Source organism: Dunckerocampus dactyliophorus, chromosome 2 (genome assembly GCF_027744805.1).
Source record: "Dunckerocampus dactyliophorus isolate RoL2022-P2 chromosome 2, RoL_Ddac_1.1, whole genome shotgun sequence".
NCBI classification, from domain to species: domain Eukaryota; kingdom Metazoa; phylum Chordata; class Actinopteri; order Syngnathiformes; family Syngnathidae; genus Dunckerocampus; species Dunckerocampus dactyliophorus.
The window spans coordinates 32,507,708-32,530,116 of NC_072820.1; the positions used below are offsets into that span (position 1 = coordinate 32,507,708).

Genomic DNA, 22,409 nt, shown 5'->3' on the forward strand with positions numbered 1-22,409 from the left:
TGCTGTGGCATGACCTTAAAAATGTGGTTCATGCTGGAAAACCTCCCAATGTGGCTGAATTACTAGTTATTAGGTTTAGGGTGCAATCACTTTTTCACACAGGGCCATGTACTGTAGGTTTGGATTTTTTTCTCCCTTAATAATAAAATCCTTATTCAAAACTGCATTTTTTTGTTGTTTGATGATCTGAAACATTTAAGTGTGACAAACATGCAAAAGAAATCAGAAGGATGTCAAACACTTTTTCACACCACTCTGTTTATCATGTTATATTTCCTGGTTTTAAAATGACTGTTTGGACTTAACTTTTTACTCTTTTCAATAAAGATATTTCAAAATAACACATTTTAGAGCTGTAATTACAATACGGTGAAGAATACCGTCAGAATCTCATACCAGCCCATGCTCGTCACTACATAAATATATTTTTATATTCAGCGGTTGTTCCCTATCGCTGTGCCCGGAATGCTGCATCATGGTGAAGGGAGCTCGCACGGGAAGTGCCGCTCTGACCATCGGTTGCTTATAATAAGGACCGCACAACCACTACTAAACATGTCGAAACAGCGACGAAAATCTTTGGAAACTCCTCTGTTATGAAGCGTGAATGGAAGGTAGCAGGATTCGCTTAGTTTAGCTGTGCAGCTGTGTGTTTTGCTGCTTTAATGTAAGGACCATTTTACAATGACCACTGACAAAAAAATGTTTTAAAAAAGTCATATATTCTAACTCACACCACAAACTGACCTATAACCATGCCAAATGTCCTACACTAAAAGTGTTTTGCACGCCCGTTTTTTCAAATTTTATCTTTTATTGGATGGACTTTTATTGGATTAGGGACCTGACTCACAGAGGTTTGTTACAAGAGTCAAATAATATTGTTGGTCATGCTGTGTAATAAAAAAGTAAATTCAGCAAAACTTTGGTTGCATTATTTTTAATGCTTTGAAGAGCTATTTTCATAACCATATGCAATCCCACAAATTCATGTTTGTAACAAAAACTTATTATTATTGAAAAAACAAACAAACAAACAAACAAACAAAAACGATCGGTACCGGATCAGATAGGATCGAATCTGCAAGACTATAAAACAAATCGGATCAGATCGGAAGGCAAAAAATGTGGTTCGGGACATCCCTTGCCTATACATCATAGTTTTTATTATTTGCCCGCTACCTGTTCCACAATGGATGCCAGCCTCCCCAGCGCCAGGCCGCACTCATCACCGCGGGTAACCACAGCACTGCCCAGCTTGACCACGATCCTTTTTGCGTGCCGCAGCTCACTGCGGTGGGCATAGGGAATGCCATGGGGCCTCCCCTGTGGTTCTGTGTGCATAGGGAACACTGGGAATGTCATTTTTTTATTTAGTGTTTGCAAGTGTATACACAAGCAATATTTGTCAGGGATTTTTTTTCTCACGATTGACTGAGTTGTGAACCCAGCGACTGACCCCCACCTTTTATCTGTAACCAGGGTTACAGCAGGTCAATCTGCAACATCAGCAGGGAATGCACAAAAAGCTTCTGCTGACATCACACAACCCTCAAGCGCAATGAGGCGGACAAGCGGAAACTAGAGTACACGTACAGAGTACTATATTCCCATACTTTAAGTTTTAATACTGGATGCAGTTCCTCAAAAAAATGCATGTGGAATTATTTTTTGATCAACTGTATCTGACCAGCTAGCTGTCATTATTATGATTGAATGCTAAGCTGAATGCTTTGTGACCCCTGAAGACCACCGTACTTAATGCAACATAGTGCAAGCTACATAGTACCTCAAGGTTTTGACACAGAGAATTGAGAGAATTAAAAAATAAATACATAAATTACTAATAATCATAATAATGCTAACATAGAGCTGATTCTCACTGGTGGTTCGTGGGTTTCACCTAATGGTACTCAACACCACATTTTTCAAAAATGTAATTATACTAGAGACATATATACATATGAAACTATTGTTCATATACAAAATGTTTTCAACTAAAAATTGAATTAAAATTGTTGAAATAATATGAATTAAATCAAGCCAATTAACTGCAAGTACAAGACACAAGTTCCAAGCTAAAAACTAGAAAAAAGTAGCAAAACAAATACTGTGGTGTAAACTGGTTAGTGTCGTAGTATCAAGATGCTACATTACTATTAATTTATCATTACAGGTGTTTATTAGGGTGTTATTAGGGTGTTTATTTTTTAGTAAATAAACACCCCTGTCAACTATATAACAAACTACGCTAAGTAAATGTAAAAAAATAAATGCGTGTAAAAGCAGGCAAATCTCCATTTCATGTACATACTGTATATGAATGTGTGTACATATTTATTTCCATAAAGACGTTGTAGTGTAGCCTTACTTGCCTTGTGATAGAGTCCTGGTGGTCTTCCAGGAATGTTTTGGGGCTTTCAGTTGGATCCGTGAACACAGCCTCCGGAGCAACATGCTCACTTTCAGGTATATGAGTTCTGACTTCTTTGCATAAAGAATAGTGGCAGTGAGAGCATCCACTTTATAGTGATGATGTGCAGCCATGATAGCCATACAGCATGCTGCAAGGTGTGTGTTCTTACTTACACTGCAGACGACGACCCAGTTTGTCTTGTTTTTACCGCGCTTCTCAGATAAAAATATGAAGTTTTCCTAGCTGGAGGCTGAGGTTGGGCTCTCCCTTCTCCTCCTCTCTCTCCACCCGTCCTCCTCCTCCTCCTCCTACATTATAGCGATAAAAGTGACACTGTAGATTACAACAGTTTCAGAACTTCCGCCTCGTTAGTCACTTTTTTCATCTCCTGAGTGTCAAACTACGACTTTATATTTGTCAAATGTTTCTGTCCACCCAGTAAAAGTGCTGTGTTTTACCCTGCTGTACCGGTAAAGACGATAGGGTATGGCGTCACAACGATCTGAGTGACCGGAAGTAAAAAGGTATGTTTGATTTCAAAATAAAAACTTACCAAGCAGCAGCTGTTTAAAAAAATATAATTTGATTGACACAGTCAGAGAGATATTAATTTATTTTGTGTAGCTATGGTTTCTCAAATCATTCTTCCATTGGTTTAATTATGTTAAACCTTTCTTTATCATGGAAAATTTAAGTATAAACATCAACATATCTACTGCAATTGTTTTTTTCCCAGTCTTCCATTTCTTTTTTTTTTACAGTAAAGCAATTTACTACTACTGTACAATAATATTGATATTTAATATCAATAATTAAGTGATTGGTTTATTTACACAATACAGTATATATACAGAAATTGTAATGGATAATTAATAATTATTATGCATGTTAGGTTAATTGGAGACTCTAAATTGTCCATAGGTATGAATGTGAGTGTGAATGATTGTTTGTCTGTATGTGCCCTGCCATTGGCTGGCCACCAGTCCAGGGTGTGCCACGCCTGTCGCCTGAAGTCAGCTGGGATAGGCTCCAGCATACCCCCGCGACTCCAATGAGGAGAAGTAGCATAGAAAATGGATGGATGGATGGATAATCTTACTACTAGTATGATATTTTGCCACTCTAAGACAATGCAAATATTGGAAACATCTCTCAGTGTGGGAGTAACACTTGTTACATTAACTTTTTGTCAAGGTTCCTTACTAAGATGCACTAATAGATGTAAAAGCACACAATATCCTAGTTTCTTAGAAGCCTACTATCTAATTCACAGATGTTTATTTGATATTTATGTTCAAGTACAGGTGTAATAGTGTCATGTTTTATGTTTATATTTCTTGCACAATCTCCCTCTTAAGATGGAGGACACTGATGCTTGTTTTTCTTTCTTGCGCATCTTATATTTTCACTCTTTGGTGCAAAAAAGAGCACAAAACCTCCCGACTGAGTTAAGGTTTTCTCCAGCTGTACTTTCCTGCTGTGACCAAAGTAAAAGCATAGCCCAGAGCAGAGTTGACTACTGACACTGGACACCATGGGCCCTCAGGACCAGACATAACTAAATTGGCTCGGGCCTGAATGCACGTTATTCTATTATTTCAGCCCTGTTTTATCTGTAGTACACTCTTTTCCATGTTTATCTGTGCCTCTTTGTTGCTCCACGTCTTTTATCTGTGTGCATCTGACCCATACCGTACACTAATAAACTCGCTGAGTGTGTTTAGCGTTTGTTTATGCAGCTCATGTAATCAACAACTTCTTATACCCTGAAAGGTAAAGGATAATTGCATCTACAGTCAACCATGGTGATGGTAGCGTTATGGTCTGTGGCTGCAAGAGTGCTGCTGGTATTGGGGAGCAGTTACCAAACTCCGACATGTACTATGACATTCTGAAGCATGACTTCACAATGAACATTTTCCCTGCCAACCGTGGCACTGGTTTTGTGATTTGAATTTTGAGTATCTGTGCTTTGTGATTTCATTTTGGACTCTGATTATTATTCTATTTTTTTTGTATGTATTTTTACTTCCTTATGAGGACACTTTTATTATTGAAACTTGTTTGTTACACATCATCTTACACTGTGTCTCCTCTGCATTTGGGATCCTACAGCGGCTCATGCTGTTCTTGACAGTATGTGGTCAACATATGTTTCCTACATGTTTCGTGTAACTTTTAAAATTGTAATCTATAACATAGATAGATAGATAACTATAATTTAAAAGTATGAAACATGTATGAAAAGTGAAGCAATTCCAGCCAGTGCATTTTACAAAAAAAATGAGTACTTAATTATTACGGAGCGTTATGAGGAGTTCCCAAAAGATTATGGCTGCTAAAGCAACCCTGTCACTGCCCGTTTTCCACTGTTGCAATGGGGACCATATCTTAGCAATGTGATAGGACACCCCTTTATAATAGCACACCACTTTGCTTTTCCTTTTATGAGGAACGCAACAGGAGCGCTCGGCTTCACACATTCCTCGTATTAGAGTTTGTGCCAATTTTTATGGTGAAAAAGGTGAAAAAGATTTGTTATGCTCTGAATTCGAAGTACCTTCACGTTACTGAGGTACCGCTTATTCAAGCTGACTAATTCTTCCACCGCAGACGCTGTCGCTTCAAATAGATCCACCAGGCTTCTGCGCCGCCCCTCCTTCCTCGTCCAGCATGCAGGAATGGGAGAGATACAACGTAAATCCAGCCTATATTGATATCAACAATATGGTTGGTTTTGATATTGTGCTTAAAGTAAATATCGATATTTTAAAAATATTGATATATCGCCCAGCCCTACCCCGTAGTTTTCATATGATTTTTATGATATTCATCTTATTATCTTGTATGAAAAAAATGCAAAAATGGCCCCTTTCCAGAGTAAATGATCCATCCATTTCTTTTTCTATACTGCTTATCCTCATTAGGGTCGTGGGGGTATGCTGGAGCCTATCCCAGCTGACTTTGGGCGAGAGGCGGGGTACACCCTGGACTGGTCGCCAGCCAATCAATCAGAGTAAATCATATAAGCCTTATATGATGCACAATATATGAAACATAAACTGAAGGTGACTGAAAGTTTTTTTCTATTTCTTCTCCATATGTGTAGAGACAACAACAACAGCAACAACAATTGCAACAACAAAGGCAACAACAGAAACCAACAACAGGACTACATCAGCAAATGTCTAGTACATGATAAAATAACAAAATAATATCAACAGCCACAGTGATAATATTGTATTGAGAAAGTTATATCATTATCAGTGGTAATAGTAATAATGAAAATATTGACCATAATAAGATAATAAGATTGACTATGGGGGTATACTACAAAAGTGGCTCAACAAAACTAGACTTTGTCCTCAGGATGCAGCTCAACAAAACCAGAAACAGAATTAAACAGTACTGGAACCGTGGTTATCAACTTACTTTGTCGAGTCCGGTTCTCGGTTTTGTGCTCAGTGCCTATCCCAGCTGACTTCGGGCAAGAGCCAGGGTACACCCTGGATTAAAATGCAGGGCACATATAGACAAACAAGCATTCACACTCACATTCATACCTATGGACAATTTAGAGTCTCCAATTAACCTAACATGCATGTTTTTGGAATGTGGGAGGAAACCGGAGTACCCGGAGAAAACCCACACACACACGGGGAGAACATGCAAACTCCACAAAGGCTCATGCTCTGCTTCACAAAGTCACAGTACATGTTGGAATTTCCCCTCAATGACCCACAGCTCCCCAGTGCCGGCAGCACTTGTGCAGCCCCCGACCATTGCACTACTGTCGTGCTTGACTGTAGGCTCGCTACTCGCTTGTGTTGTCAGCTATTTCTGTGTTGAGACATTATCGGTGGGTAGTAAATCTATACCGCTATACAAGGTGGAAACTCAGTACTATAAAGTGTACTTACTTATGCAGTTTATGGTCTGTCCAGCATTGTACCTGAAATGTACTTTGTATGCACCAGACTTCAAAACAAAACAAGTGTGTGTCACATGTATTGTTTGGAAGTCTTCTGCTGCTCCCTTCATCTCACACTTTACAGAGGTTAAAGGTGATATGTTAGGCTTTTGTCAAGGCCAGCTGACAAAACACAGAGTTTGCGCCACTGATTGGATTAATTTGCCGTCTATTCCCAGCGTAAGCAGCAGCTGAACCGCTGTGGAAAGTTGCCATGTTGTCATCAAACTACAAACTACTCTCCCAGGGGGATCCACTGACACATCGCTCTTTGCTTTTCCGACATCCATCATTTTGTAGTCTCCAAGGAGTATTGGGAAACCTGCCACATTATGGTGGTAAAATTATGAAAACGCCAACGACCGACAAATGGAGCCAAACAAGTGACACTTTTGGAAACATTAACACTGGGAAGTATCCATATTTTCAAATTAAAAGCAAAGAACAGACTGGTTAAAGCTATTTTGTGGTGTAACCTACTGACAAAAACACATTTATATTTGTTTTGCCAGCGGATGTATTAACATTGAACACTGATGTTATGGCATCCCAAAACAAAACAAGTAAATTGCGCTTTTGTTTTTTTAACTTGATGATGTGATGTGAATATTGCAATCAGAATACAAACAGTTTAGTGTAGTTTAGTTTATTTTGAAAATGCTTAACAGAGTTACAATAACAAAGGGACGCTTTGCCCGGAAAGGAGTAGAAAGAAGCAGAGCTTGTTTAATCCTACTTCTTCTCCGCAGTATGAATAATGCAAACAGTTCAATCACAACAGCAAACAGCAAACACTAATCAAATGTTTCTACCCAGGAACCTTGTTGACATCTTCATCGTGGTCTTTGTTTCCAACACAAGACTGTCCGGACTCATGTTGACGCTAAACACTCCCTCCTGTACATGCTCTACTGGCTGGGAGTTCTTCTGATGGACCTTTGTGGTGGAGTGCACCGCGGATTCTGGTAACCTCTGACTGAGGAAGCGTTGAAGTAGGCGTCTGGCTTGTAAAAATTTCTCTGAGCGCTCCGCCTCGGTCGGTATGAGCCTGGAAGACAACACAAGTATTGGGATTAGTATCCCTTGACCCAAAAAGCAGGAGTTGGTTTCTAACCTTTGCGGGCAACACACACTGAGACTGTGCCAGTGAGCTGAGTATCTCTGTCCGCTCTGCCAGTCCTCCTCCATCACGCTGCAGTCCAGTGCCGCACCGCCAAAACTGCTCATGCTTGCTGCCCCTGTCAAGAACCATGTTTGCCTGTCTTATATATCTCTATAAATCCACATAATCAAAAACCCATCTGCCTTCACAATGATGGTAATGCACAATTTTGCTGCCTTTCTAAGCAATGAAAAAGTGACACAAGTGAGAACGTCTTACTTGTCTTCTGCGTCAGTGGGTCCGGCTTGTCAGAATGTGATGGTATGAAAATTGGCCAGCGAGGGTGGACAAGAGGATTAGTGCCCATGTTTACATAGTTGTGTGTCTGCAGTTATTTTGGTGACATGCTGCTGGTGTGAGATGCAACCAAGCCACAGCGAGGCACACTGCTCTCCCCAATATGTTCACACTTTAAACGCCTCCCGAGGTGTACAGCAAGCATTTTTATGACAGTATATTTTATCAAGGGACAATACTATACAGTACAAACTTAGATATACTTTAGAGTAGTCAGTGTACAGCCTGTAGAGCAATAAAAAAAGCTGGCCTTGCAAAAGTCCAACCTAACATTCGTGATAAATAGGGCTTGTCCTACTAAAAGAGTTTGGACATCTATGATCCAGAAGAATTGCAGCATTTTTATCACAGTGTACCTTCTCAAGGGACAATACTATAGAAAATATTGAATACAGTGTAGATAAGTAAGTGTACAGCTTATATAACAGTATATACAGTAGCTTTACTATCCACTGAAAATGAGTCAACACACAGACATTATTCTATAAATAGCTGGCAACACAAGTGAGTAGCAGGATAACTGTGGTTGTGGCTGCACAAGTGCTGCTAGCACCAGGGAGCTGGGGTTCATTGAGGGGAATCATGAATTCTAACATCTATTGTGACCTTGTGAAGCAGAGCATGACCCCCTGCCCAGGAAATTTGGGCTTCACAGCAGTTTTCCAACTTGATAAGGAGCCCAAACACACCTCCAAGATCATTAAGTACCTTGCTGAGGAAGATGGAGTGGCCAGGTATGTCTCCTCCAGACCTAAACCCAACTGAGCACCTGTGGGGCATCCTCATGTGGAAGGAAGGAAGATGGACGAGTGCAAGCTCATCATGGACGCGTGGAAGAGCTTTCTAGTAACAACCTCTGCAGCTCTGGTGAATTCCATGCCCAAGAGGATGAAGTCAGTGCTTGATAACACTAAATATTCACAAGCACACAGTTTGGACATGTTCACTGCAGCTCATTATGTTCACAATGTCGCAGTAGATTTTGGAATTCATGCTTTCCTTCAATGAGCCACTGCTCACCAGTGTCGGAAGCACTCATCCACCCCAGACCATGACAATCCAGACAATTCTCTTGCCACTCACTTGTGCTGCCAGCTATTTAAGTGGATAATAAATCTATTCTGCTGTAAACTGACTACTAAGTATATCCAAGTTGACTTTTACAGTACTGTGCCTTGAGAAGATTCATTTTTAAAAAATGCTTGCTGAAATGAAAGTGCGGCTTCTCAAGTGCTGTGTAGACAAGCCAGTGGTCTTTGGGAAGGACGTTTCTGTGTGGGCAGGCAAAGGCAAACCTGTATGGATCATGAAGATAGAGGCCTGCAGAAAGGTTGCTTCAAGACCTGAACAGCAATGAGGAGTCCATTAGCGTTGCTGAAAGCCCTCTAATCTGATGGCATCAGCGCTTGAGGGCAGAGAAAGAAAGCACAAACAAACGCTATCAGGACACCATAGCCCAGAAAAGCACAGAGGCACACCCACAGATATGACTATATAACGAGGCTTCAAAGGGAAAGTGATGCACCTGGAAGCTCAGAGGCAAACTGAAGAGGGACAATGGAAGACAAGGCTACAGAAAACGGAGTGGCAGCCATGGCCGCCTGCTACCAGCGCTTTGATCCAGTGGCATACCTGCAGTACAATTACACTCCACCACGGGCTGACTTTGACAGGAAGGACAGCATTGTGCCATGGAAACTGGCATGCTTGCATCGAGCCTTCACGGAAGGTAAGCAGGACCAGACAAGACAGACAAATACCTAGATATGTGGGTCATACTGCAACCAGAACCAGTGATTTCCAAAATGAACATACACAGAATTATGGCCAAAATCACGTATCTTTGACAACACTGTTGGCAGTAATGCTGTAGCATAGTAATGTAAAAAAAAATATTTGAGAGGGGACAGACAGAAAACAGCATTGATAATACCTGCTGAGACCTGATAGGAAAACCTGTGGCTAGACAGAAAAAGAAGAGAGAGCAAAATGACAAAAAGCTGCTTGTGCTTGGTTTTGCTTTATTTAAGAGGGGACGGACAAACAGTAGACAACAAAAAGCGCTAACAAAAGACAACAGCAACATCACCTGTGAGTGCTCGGTTTAGATTCATTTACGAGTGGACACACAGATAGATATGAGTAAAGAAAAGCAACAACAATTTTGAGCTTTGACACAGGTGATGTGGCTGTGGTTGAAGAGGGGACAGACAGAGATCTGTAATTGGCTGGTTTCACAGAGACTGGACAAAATAAATATTACGATAATTAGCAAATGTTTGATTTAGTTAAAAAACGGATACAAAAGTTGGCCTGTTAAGATTAGCATATTAAAATTTGGTAGTTAAAGGTCATACCTTAGTGCAAAACACTAAAGATATGTCCACATAACATTTTCTATGAATTTTGGTCTTTCAAAAATGTAAATTCTTTATTTAAACCCAAATACTGTATACAGATTTGCAACAACATACCGTTCAAAACATCATGCAGGATGCTTTTTCCAGGCAGGACATTCTTCAGGGTCAACAGTGGCTTAAACATTAAGGCAGTTAAGGTGCTGAGGATGCATAATCCCCATTTTTGTGTTCAAGGTGACGTGAGCGGCAAGCTGCTGGTGGACATCGGATCTGGTCCCACCCTGTATCAGGTCCTGAGTGGCTGCGAGGTCTTTAACGAGGTGGTCCTCACAGACTTCCTGGAGGTCAACCGCAAGGAGCTGAGGCGCTGGCTACATGGCGAGGAAGGCTGCAGCCTGGACTGGACTCCATACCTGCAGCATGTGTGCAAGCTGGAGGGCCGACGGTATTTAATGTCCCACCTCTTTTATTCTATTTTATTTATGTGATAAAATGTATTTATTACCACTGATTGATGTCTCAGGCCCTCAGCATGGGCAGAGAAGGCCGCCAAGCTCCGCCAGGTGATCACAGACATCCTCCCCGTCGACGTGCATTGTCCTCAGCCTCTGGACCCTCATGTTCTCCCCCCCGCGGGGGCCGACTGCCTGGTGTCCTGCTTCTGCCTGGAGAGCGTGAGCCCCGACCTGGCTGCCTTCACCAAGGCCCTGGGCCACATTCAGAAGCTGCTCCGGCCCGGCGGCCATCTCCTGCTCATCGGCGCCCTGGGGGAGAGCTTCTATTTTGGGGGACCCGGGGTGAAGATCCCCGTGGTCCCGCTGGATGAAGCGGAGGTGTGCGCCAGTCTGAAGGAGAGCGGTTACACCCTTATCAGGTTGGAGGTGTACACGCTGCCTCAGGACATGAGAGTGGGGGTGGATGATGTCACTGGGGTATTTTTTGCGAAGGCAAGGAAGGACTAAACAGCGGACGTGTGTGTAAAAGTAAAAACACTCTCAGAAGGTGACATTTTACTTAAATATATGTGCTTTTTAAAATTCATTTACATGCCTTTTCAGATGATCGACAAGGACGTGAGACGCCAGCTGGTGTTTGAATGTGATTACACAGCACCCCCTGCAGTCCAAACGACGCCATTACAGCGCACCCAGTCGATCACAGATGACTCTTTAAAAACAAATCCTAATATAATTTTTATTTAGTCCAGAGTACATTAAATGTATAATTAATGGATGATAAAAATATGAATAACATCACAGTACATTAAAATTAACAATAAATGTTATGATACAGTATTTTAAAAATCGATAGTATATTGTGTGTCAAAGTGCTTCTTAATTTTTTTTCACTGAAGTACCCCATGTGGAATTTTTTTTTCAGGCATGTGCAATTTTTAATTTTTTTTTACATTGTATCTTGCTTAGTTACAATAAACCTACTATTACATTTCTGTACTATTCATATCTGTGTAAGGGGGTCAACTTACAAAATCAGCAGGGAATATATATTTTTTTTTATTTATTTAAATTTCAAGTACCCCTAGGGGTACTTGTACCTCCAATTAAAACCACTGATGTAACATATTATTATAGTGTCAAAATATTTTCCCACTAGCGCTGCGATTTGAAGGTTACTTTATATGATTTTCTTCACCTTTATTACATGCTAAAGCCAATGTCATGTAGGTCAAAAACATGCTATCCATTTAAATATTTTCAAAAGACAAAAACTTCATCTCAGCTTTGTGTTATAATTCTGATGTGAGGACGTGCTTAGATTTAGTATTCAAATATGCCAATAAAAAAACAAGCTTCGGGCCACAAATGGCCCCCAGGGCCGCACTTTGGACGACCATGCTCTATTAAAGTACCTTTTCGGAAGAAAGGCACCATACATTTTTTGTCTTCACCTCTACATTTCCAATAAAGGTTAATGTGATACTGATGTTACAAACCTTAAAGTGAGTTCACATGTGACCTGTCAGACCTAATACTTTGGGCTCTTTATTTAATAATATACTGTATGAATTCAATAAATCTTGAAATAAAGATACTATTGGAAACTTGCATTATACAAACATCACCCTGTATGGTGGTTTTATTAGCAATCAACAGAAAGCATATACATATAATTACAGAATAGAGAGAGACAATAATTACATACAATATACTGTACACACATTAAAAGCATTACATTCACCATCATTTACAATACATACACTGTAGTGCACTTTGTTGATTATAGTACTGCTGGCCCTTGTCATTTGGGATGTAGGCATCCCCAATGTACGCAAACACACATATGTACACGACATTTACAACCATGCACACACGCAAACGACCACACTTAGATGTTCTGTCATTCTCCTTCGTCTCTCGCGTTGGCGTCCTCCATCTTTCCCTGATGCCAGCTGACACTGGCTGAACTCAAAGGCTCCGAAGTCTTGTTTTTTATTGTCAGATCTGCAAAGAAATACCATATTTGATGAAGTAATTAGGAAAAATGTGACAAATGTATTTTCTGTACCGCTGTCTGCACCATCCTCCTCTCCAGAAGGTGGGTCATCCTGGTCCACTGAGGTCATGTCTATGGAGGACAGATGCGCTTGGGCCATTCTCTGCACAGCTAAAGTGCAAACAAAATGTATGTAACATCTTCCACAAACTCCTGTTATGGACAAAAGTGTTGAGACACACCTCTTAATTGATAAATTTGTCAGCATAGGCTAAACCTCTCAGTTCTCCTTATTACATGTTTTTGTCCAGTTCCTGTAGGTCAGGAAAGTCCAAAGTCCAGCCCCGGGGCTATTTGTGGCCCATAGCAATGCATTACAACACATCAGAAGTATCCGTTAAATCAAATGTCCAATGTCCACATACTGAAAAATGAAAGGATGCAAGGGCCACTTTGATATTTTGTAGATATGCTACAAAGTTATACATTTCAAGAAAAAAACTGCATCTCAGCTTTGTGATATAAGTGAATCTTTGGTTGGAGGAGATTATTTTCCAACTATTTTAACTATCTTCTTAAATAATCTTTGTAAATTTTCATCTAGTAGTATTTTGACTTTATTTTCATAATGTTACCGTAATTTCCGGTGTATAAGCCGCTACTTTCTTCTCAAACTTTGCACCCTGTGGCTTATACATCGTGGCAGCTAATATGTGGCCATGTTCTAATCTCGTGACATCGCCTATACTTCAGAACTACTACAAATCGTTTAAATATGTATTTCGGAAAACACTAACACTATGACTAAGATAGCCCATCATGACAGCAAAGAAAGGTCAGGATACAACCAAAAAATGCAGAGAAGACACCTTTCTCGATGTTTGCTAACCCTGTCGCTCCAGTTGAGTGGAGCTAGGTATGCATGCACACGCTACAGTTTACAGTGAACAACAACAAGCACAATTTAATCAAATCAATCAAAATCAAATGTAAAAAATTGTTGGATTTGGATTATTCAATAAACACCATAAATATACCGCCAGGATTGCCAAGCCTGTTATGTTGAATGAAAACAAAAAAAAGAGGGGACGTATTGGAATTTCTGTAGCAATTGCGTTGTTGACACATACTGTACCTGCATCTGGGGGGCTCCACGCACTATGATAACTCAAAGGCGGACCATGGCATCCCTGGTCCCATTGTACTGTGGGTCTTATGGAGTCAAGAGTGATAACTCCAGCAGAAATAGTGTGTAATATGCAGCAAGTGATCCCCAAGTGACCTCACATATGCTATACATCAATAAATAGAAATACAGGTACAATAAAGCATACAAAACCAAACATAAAATGCGGTGTTGTTCTCTTGGAGATGAATAAAATTACTATTTATCCATCTAACACTGACCGCCGAAAAGTAAGCGCCAGGATGAAGACGCAGTCTTCTTCTTCCTTTTGTTTAAGGCGGGTTGCAACCAACGTTTAAGTGCACACCGCCACCTATTGTACCGGAATGTAGATGCGGTCTGCGGTTTAATATGAGTTTGTGTATGTCAGTATGACCAATGTGTGTGACGCTGCAGGTCCATGTTGCAGCTGTGTGTCTATCCCATAATCCAGGATGATCCAGAACAGACTCACAGCTGTCTCTGCTTCTAATCTCACACACACACATATACACACACTTAATATGCATTTTTGGACACACTGACAGATGTAGACCAAATGCCAGTTTTGTACGTACAGGTCTCCTAAATTGTTACACAAGTACAACACAAATGTGGAGCAGGCAGACACTCCAGAGCACACTAACCTTTGAGTGAGGGCGGCTGGTACGTGTTGACCATTTTGGCTTTGAGGGCACCGTTTTCTCCCAGAACCCACTGCAGCACACATAAGCATTAATTACTTTATTCACTTGGTGGGAAACTGCTCTACTTGCTCACTATTAATGAAGGTTAAAAAAAAAAAAAAGTTCACCTGATGAGACCCGCCGTCCTCTTCCGGCGATGGATGGTCCGTCAGTCTGAAGAGGGTGGCAGGCGTCGGCCTCCGACGTCGAATCTAAACAGAGAGGCATTACAGATCAAGGGGGGAACATATTGGTGCATATCTGGATAAAGGGGCAGATCCAGTATTTTGCATTTGGCCTAATATGAGGCATGGTCCCTTTTTGGATAGTTTACTTTGTGTTTTTCTTTGAAGATTTTGGTCATATCATGCCTCTTTATTAGGTTCTTTCAAGCTGCCCCGCTCCTCTGCTTTTCCACCAATCAGCTCTCTCCTTCCCTCACCACGTCTCCTGTTCAAGTGTACCTTGTCTTGTCATATAATGTGGTGAGTCTTTTTACCTGGGGTACCTTTTTTTGCATCTACTACACCAGACACTGCGACAGAAGCTACCTCAATTTTGGTTCTAGTCTAAATAAGAGTGTAGCTTTAACTCTGTTAATATTGCATTTTTTCCACGTTTTGCCAAAATTTCTCTGTGAGAGATGCATTTGTCTCATTGAAAAGACATCCAGACTTATGCAGAAGGTGGGTATTTACAGGATCTCCAAAAACCTCACATTTCAGCAACCTTTTAATGATAGCCTATCAACAGTGACAACAGTGTAGAAAATAGATTTGGACATACTTTAGAGTAGTCTGTGCACAGCTTGTATAGCACTATAGATTTACTATCCACTGGAATAATGGAAAATAACTCAACACACAGCCATAACTGTTTGGTGAGTAGGAAGATAATTGCATCTACAGGCAAACTTGGTGTTCGGTAGTGTCATGGTCTGGGGCTGCACGAATCCTGCCAGCTCACAGAAGCTGTGGTTCATTGATGAGAAACATGAATTCCAACATCCATCCATCCATCCATCCATCCATCCATCCATCCGCTTACTAGGGTCGCGGGTATGCTAGAGCTGGTCACCAGCCAATGGCAGGGCACATATAGACAAACAAGCATTCCCACTCACATTCATACCTATGGACAATTTAGAGTCTCCAATTAACCTAACATGCATGTTTTTGGAATGTGGGAGGAAACCGGAGTACCTGGAGAAAACCCACACACGCATGGGGAGAACATGCACTGCACACTCCACACGCAGATTCAAACCCAGATCTTCCCAATCTCCTGACTGTGTGGCCAACATGCTAACCACTAGGCCACCGTGCGGCACTGAATTCCAACATTTACTGTGACATTGTGAAGATTGATGCCCTCGGTAGTGGTACCATCATGGTCTGGAGCTGCGCAAGTGCGGCCATCAATTGGGGGGGCTGTGGTTTATTGACGGGAAACATGAATTCCAACATGTACTGTGACATTGTGAAGATTCGCTTCCTTGTTGGTGGTAGCAGAGCCGCGGCCTGGGGCTGCACGAGTGCTGTCCGCACTATGGAGCTGTGTGTCTTTGGGGAAACATGAATTCCAGCATATACTGTGACATTGTGAAGATTAGTACTTGGTAGTGGTACGGTCATGGCCTGGGACTCCACAAGTATGGCCAGCATTGGGGAGCTGCGGTTTATTGAGGGAAACATGAATTCCAACATGTACTGTGAAACGGTGAAGCGCAGCATGATCCCCTCCCAGTTTTTCCAACATGATAAGGAGTCCAAACACAACTCCAAGATGATCAAGTACCTTGCTGAAGAAGCTGAAAGTGATGGAGAGGCCAAGTATGTCTCCTCCACATCTGAACCCAATTGCATCTTCAAGCGGAAGGAAGGAAGTTGGAGGAGTGCAAGGTGTCCATCTTCACCAGTGTTGACATCATGGTAATTGTAATAGTTTAATTTATTTTGAATATGTATGCAGTTTACATTGAATCATGCATGACAATCATGCAGCTCTGGTGAATTCCATGCCCAAGAGGTTTAAGGCAGTCCTAGATTTCAGTGCTAGTCGCACACTAAGTATCAACACTTTGGATGCAGTTTGGACATGTTCACTGTGAGGTCAGGCTTCAAAATATCACAGTACATGTTGGAATTCATGATTCCCCTCAATGGACCGCAGCTCCCTGGTGCCGGCAGCACTCGTGCAGGCCAGGACGCTACCACCACCATGCTTTACTGCTCCAGTGTTCCCTCGTTTATCGCGGGGGATAGGTTCCCAAAATAGCCCGCACTAAGTGAAATCCGCAAAGTAGCCAACTTAATTTTTATATGTTTTAAGGCTGAAAAACCCCTCACCATACGCTTTATACACTTTACTCAGACAGGCATTAACATTTTCTCACATTTCTCTCTTGTTTAAACACTCTCAGTTTAAACCTTCATTTTAATTTTAATGCTCAACCTACGAGGTTCAATACAAGAAATTGTTAAGTGACTCACGCGTATTTCACAGTTCATCTGACCGTGCCTCTTTGTGCTGCTGCCGCTCCGCTGTAGCGTTTTTGTGTCCTTGTTGAAACATATTGTTGCTGTCGTCCTATTTTTCTCGCCCTCCTCCTCCAACCGAAGATTTATTTATTCCATAATGACGACAGCCGCGTAAAGTCTATATTCCTTCAGCATGTCCAGAAGTCCAACTTTTGTGCGATGGTTAGCATCTTCCTCTGCCTTTTGAGTGCTTTTGTCGGGGAGAAAACGTACAAACAGAGTTCAGGCTCTCTGCAAGCTGTTTGCTACCAATCAAACAACAGGAAACACGGCAGTTCGACACGAAGGAGATGGTCTACTCCCAATAAGGACAGAGAACACAATGGGCGGGTTCTCCATTAGCCAATAAGGATGCAGAACACACTGTAAAAATAAAAAAGGTGTACTAAAATTGCACAAATTGCACAAACAGCAAGTCTGCAAAAGGTGAACCATGATGAGGCAAGGGAACACTGTATTTAGATGAGGCTAAATGCTTGCTAAAATGTGAGGGAGGGCTGTTCTCATGTTTACAATGGCTATCCCGCCTTATTGAAATAACTGCTTAAGTTGTTGTTACTGTACTGCTACTGTCATGAATACATAACACTGGTGGAAAGTATCGATTCAAGGCCGTGGGCTGACAACAAGCACGAACTCCACACGAGCAGCGTTATGAAATTGACCTTCATGCACTCTTGTGCAAAGGAGAGTGAGTAAGACACCATTGAGAGTTATGCAACAAAGTAAATGTACTTCTCAACCAGCCCGTGAAAAATGACTTTTTTTTACACAATGCCAAAATGTGGAATAGGAAATGTATAAGCCAACTTGCGTGACAGTTGGCTTATTTCTCTCTTTATGTCTTAGTTCCGGTTTTCATGCCCTTATTTTTCCACGCTTCCTGTTTTGTTCCGCCTAGTTTTCTGCTGCCTTTATTTTCTCAAATATGCACACCTGGCGCTAATTTCCATTATTTAGTTCAGTCGGTGGCGTCTTTCCTATGTTGGAGCATTGCATTTGTTTCAGGCTTGCATGTATGTTTATATTCCCTGCATGTGAATGTCACGTGCCTTCTGCAAGTTTCCTTTTTCTGCTCAGCTTTTGATTATAATTAAAGACTTTTTACCTCCACTGGGTTCCCATCTCTGCATCTTGGGGTCACGACAATACCAGAACATGACAGTAAATGTTCCTGTTTGAGCTTTTCCCTCATTGTATTAGTGACCTAAATAGGAAATAGCAGGAAATATGCAGTCGATGGATCTATTATGTAACATTATGGAAATAATGGGCGCTATAGGAGGGCATCCGAGTGACAAGTGTGGGCTTGAAATGTGGGCGGTATGTCGTTTCTATGCTTCTGCTGCCCTCGCATGTTGGATTTGTACTTATTAAGCATGCAGAGTTAAAATGAAGAAAGATTGAGTAGATTTCTGTTTTCTATGTTAGTGATGTATTTGTGCTGGAATAAGAGCTGCCAAATCCTCCCAGGAAAGAAACAAGCAATCTTGCCATCATGCGTCTGGCCTCCACTGAGATTATCTGGAAGCATCATTAAGATTTAGTGTGTGTGTGGGGTTTTTTTTAAATGACTAAAAGGGAAGGTGCCAGTTGACCAGTCCGCAGAAACTGATTGAATTTACATAACTCCTTCCAAGATGACCTCTATTTTACCTCATATCTGAGCATAATCTCATTTTTTAATATTACTAACAGCGCTTTATGCATCGTGACTGCTCCTCCGCTTCATTTTGTGTCTCATCGCTTTTAAAAGATGCACAAAACTGCAGCTTAATCCCGGCGCTGTCCATACCCTGCTGCCAACGCTTAAAAAAACGAGTTCTGCAAAGTCCTGCTACTCATGTTATGTAACTGTGTCAGTTGAGTTGAGTGGGAAAGGGCTAAAAAGGGTAAAAAGTTGGGCGATGACTCTTTGATAATAACCTGAATAGAGGTTTAGTCAAAGTTCAGCAAGCTTAAGTGCAGTTTAATGCACACTAATGGGATATAGTGCAATACTGTTAGTAAATGTACAATTATTAAACCGTAAGTGTGGGAGCAATACATTTCAAGTGCAAAAATGAGTCAAAAATTAATGTACAGTGGTGTACAAAGTATGTGTACAAAGTGTTTGCCCCTGTTTCAGATCATCACAAAACACAGTTTATAAATGAAACTTTTTATAATTAAGGGAGTAAACACCCCCCCCCCCCCATTAAAACATAACTTAAGTGAGATCAATTGAGGTAAAGGTTTGGGACTCCAGCAAACCACAGTGAGAGCCATTATCCACAAATGGGAGTGTCCTGCCAACCAAAATTACACCAAGAGCACAGCGATGACTCATCCAAGAGGTCACAAAAGACCCCACAACAACATTTAAAGAACTGCAGGCCTCACTTGCCTCAGTTAAGGTCAGTGTTTATGACTGCACCACAAGATACACACTGGCCAAAAACGGCCGGCATGGCAGAGTTCCATGACAAAAACCACTGCTGGACTAACATAAAATTAAACATCGTGATGATCCGCAAGACCTTTGGGAAAATACTCCATGGTCTGATGAGACAAAATTTTACGTTTTTGGAAGTTGTGTGTCCCATTACATCTGCTGTAAAAATAACGCCGCATTTCAGAAAAAGAACATCATGCCAATAATTAAAATATGGTGGTGGTAGTGTGATGGTCTGGGGCTGTTTTGATGCTTCAGACCTGCTGTGATAAATGGAACCATGAATTTTGCTGTCTACCAAAAAATCCTGAAGGAGAATGTCTGGCCATCTGCTGGTGACCTCAAGCTGAAACCAACTTGGGTTCTGCAGCAGGACAATGATCCAAAACACACCAGCAAGTCCACCTCTGAATGGCTGAAGAAAAAAAAATTAAAGACTTTGGAGTGTCCTAGTCAAAGTCCTGACCTGAATCCTATCGAGATGCTGTGGCATAACCTTAAAAAACCTCCAATGTGGCTGAATTACAACAATTCTGCAAAGATGAGTAGGCCAAAATTCCTCCCCAGCGCTGTAAGAGACTCATTGCAAGTTATCACAAATGCTTGATTGCAGTTGTTGCTGCTAAGGGTGGCCCAACTAGTTATTAGGCTTAGGGGGCAATCACTTTTTCACACAGGGCCATGTAGGTTTGGATTTTTTTTCTCCCCCTAATAATAAAAAGCTTCATTTAAAAATATTCTATGAAATGTGACAGGGATGAGTTTATTTTTAAAAATTATTTAGAAAATCCCAAATCTGTTGCAAGGTGTATAGAATAGGAAGTTAGGAATTTCTCTTGGAGATAAATAAAGTGTCTATTTACACTCTTTACTCTCAGGGCCGATTTGGTCCCATTGACTCCCATTATCCATCCATCTTCTATGCCACTTATCCACACTAGGGTCGCGGGTAAGCTGGAGCCTATGCCAGCTGACTTTGGGACGTATAGACAATTAACCATCAATTAACCTAACATGCATGTTTTTGGAATGTGGGAGGAAACCGGAGTACCCGAAGCAAACCCACACACGGTGAGAACATGTAAACTCCACACAGAGATGCCCAACGGAGATTCAAACCCAGATTTCCCGATCTCCTGACTGTGTGGCCAACATGCCACCACTAGGCCACCGTGCGGCCTGCAACTCCTATTATAAACACATAGTTTTTTGTTATTTTTTTTCCCACTGAAAAAAATCAGTTTTTAGGACAAAAACGGTATAAAAACCTAAAATATATATGTTCATCTGTAAAGTGAAAAAAAGAGTGAAAAATACTTTTTATATATTTTTCATATATGTTTACAAAAGGGACTGTTTTGCGGCCTAAGGCTAAAAAGTGTACTGTAATTTAATTTTAAGGGACCTTAAGGGGTTATACTAATTGCTTTTTCAGTTTATGAAAACACACATTTAGGTTTACTAAGACTTTACTTCTAGTAGCCTCCTTCTAACAGATGCTGGGTTGCACTGAAGTTTACAGTTTTGCCGTAAATTTTAGAGAGAAAGTACTGACAGCTCCCTAACACTGTCAAATAGGGGATCTTTGACATACTTTTGCAGAATGCCCTGAAAAAGAGCAGAGTGCTACTGTCATAGAGGATCTTTGACTTGCATTTTGCAGTAGGGCCTTAAAAACAGCACAGCCCTTCTGTCATAGAGAGGATTTTTGACCAGTGTTTTTTAAGTAGATTCCTACAAAAAAAGAACACTCCTGTTGTGAAGAGGATCTTTTAGCAAGCGGTTTTGCAGCATGTCTTTGAGGACAGAGCACTTCTGCCTTATAGAGCACGGGTCACCAACCACTGGGGTGGGGGGACTTTCAGGCGCAATGATAAAGAACTCTTTAAAAATTTCTAAAAAATTTACATAACATTTTATGTAAATGCATATCAATTTTGGAAATATGGCCCATTATTGTATGATAAAAAATAATATACAGTTAGAAATCCCACAGTTTTTGCATGTTTACGTTGTTTTGTTTCATTGTGTTTCCGCAAGCAGTGATCCATCCCACTTTTGACAGTCTTTGAACGCACCATAGTTGTGTGAGTTTTGCAGTATGTTTGCAGTACGTTTGCAGTAACCTTTGGACCAGCATTTTTGCACAGAGCGGCCCTGTTGTATACAGGATCTTTTGTAGTAGGTCCTTAAACGCAGCAATGTACTCCTGTCATGTAAAGGATTTTGACTTATGTGTTTTGCAGGAGGTCCTTAAAAAAAGTAAAGTGCTCCTGTTATACAGAGGATCTTTGACTAGCGTTTTGCAGTATATATGAAATCAAGAAAGCCATAGAGAGGATCTTTGACCATTTTTTTTTTTGCGAGAGGTTCTTTAAAAAATGCAGTGTGCTCCTGTCATATAAGGATATTTGACTAGTATGAACACATTGTTTCTGTTTTAATGTATGACTTTATGACTCAGCTTTCTGAAAATGTGGCCCCCAGAACAAATAAGTTGAATAGCCCTGGTTTATAGGGTGTCCATTTCACATGCACACACACACAAACACGCACACACTGACCTACTAACAACAAAATGCATAATTCTCACCAGTTCCACCTGTCGTGGGTCCAGCTGTGTTGGTACTGCTGAAGGCACTGAGAACTGGATCTTCCTTTTCGCATCATCATTCATGTCTGAATCTCGCTCCACTGTGTCAGTCACTGCAGGCAGAACTGGCTCCATGGCAACGCTCAACCTTCAAGTCCAGTCTGTGACTACCCGAACTGTAACACCCCAATATAAAAATCCCTCACAGGACTGTCAGTCCCACTCACACTCCCGCATCCAGTCTTTCACGGTCGTGTTGAGGATTATGATGCTCTCAGTTGTTGCCGGAAATATCGCGATATACGCTCACAAATTAGATGCAGCAGCTGCGT

At 41.2% G+C, this 22,409-nt stretch overlaps 3 protein-coding genes across 10 annotated transcripts in view; 1 reads left to right on the forward strand and 2 right to left on the reverse strand.

Moving 5' to 3' along the window:
- Nucleotides 1-2,913, reverse strand: part of aldh18a1 (aldehyde dehydrogenase 18 family, member A1) — a 46,078-nt gene extending 43,165 nt beyond the window's left edge. For 5 of the 8 annotated variants that reach the window (XM_054766673.1, XM_054766674.1, XM_054766672.1 and 2 more), the window contains exons 1-2: nt 2,376-2,576; nt 1,183-1,334 (exon numbers count right to left, since the gene is read on the reverse strand). In XM_054766673.1, the coding sequence (XP_054622648.1) occupies nt 1,183-1,334; nt 2,376-2,556 (333 nt within the window). In that variant the 5' untranslated portion in view covers nt 2,557-2,576. The other 3 variants (XM_054766678.1, XM_054766677.1, XM_054766680.1) reach the window with 3 other exon arrangements.
- Nucleotides 2,914-9,402: 6,489 nt separating this feature from the next.
- On the forward strand, nt 9,403-11,513 carry LOC129177738 (phenylethanolamine N-methyltransferase). The gene is made up of 4 exons (XM_054769156.1): nt 9,403-9,574; nt 10,440-10,650; nt 10,729-11,188; nt 11,264-11,513. Exons 1-3 carry the CDS (start codon nt 9,403-9,405, stop codon nt 11,165-11,167), a joined length of 822 nt encoding a protein of 273 aa, XP_054625131.1. The 3' UTR covers nt 11,168-11,188; nt 11,264-11,513.
- Nucleotides 11,514-12,273: 760 nt separating this feature from the next.
- Nucleotides 12,274-22,368, reverse strand: LOC129177686 (protein phosphatase 1 regulatory subunit 1B-like). Its single transcript, XM_054769061.1, has 5 exons — nt 22,078-22,368; nt 14,639-14,722; nt 14,472-14,541; nt 12,732-12,830; nt 12,274-12,667 (listed from the first exon to the last, which is right to left on the reverse strand). The coding sequence occupies exons 1-5, from the start codon at nt 22,210-22,212 to the stop codon at nt 12,564-12,566; spliced, it is 492 nt and encodes a 163-aa protein (XP_054625036.1). The 5' UTR covers nt 22,213-22,368; the 3' UTR covers nt 12,274-12,563.
- Between the last annotated feature and the right edge of the window lie 41 nt (nt 22,369-22,409).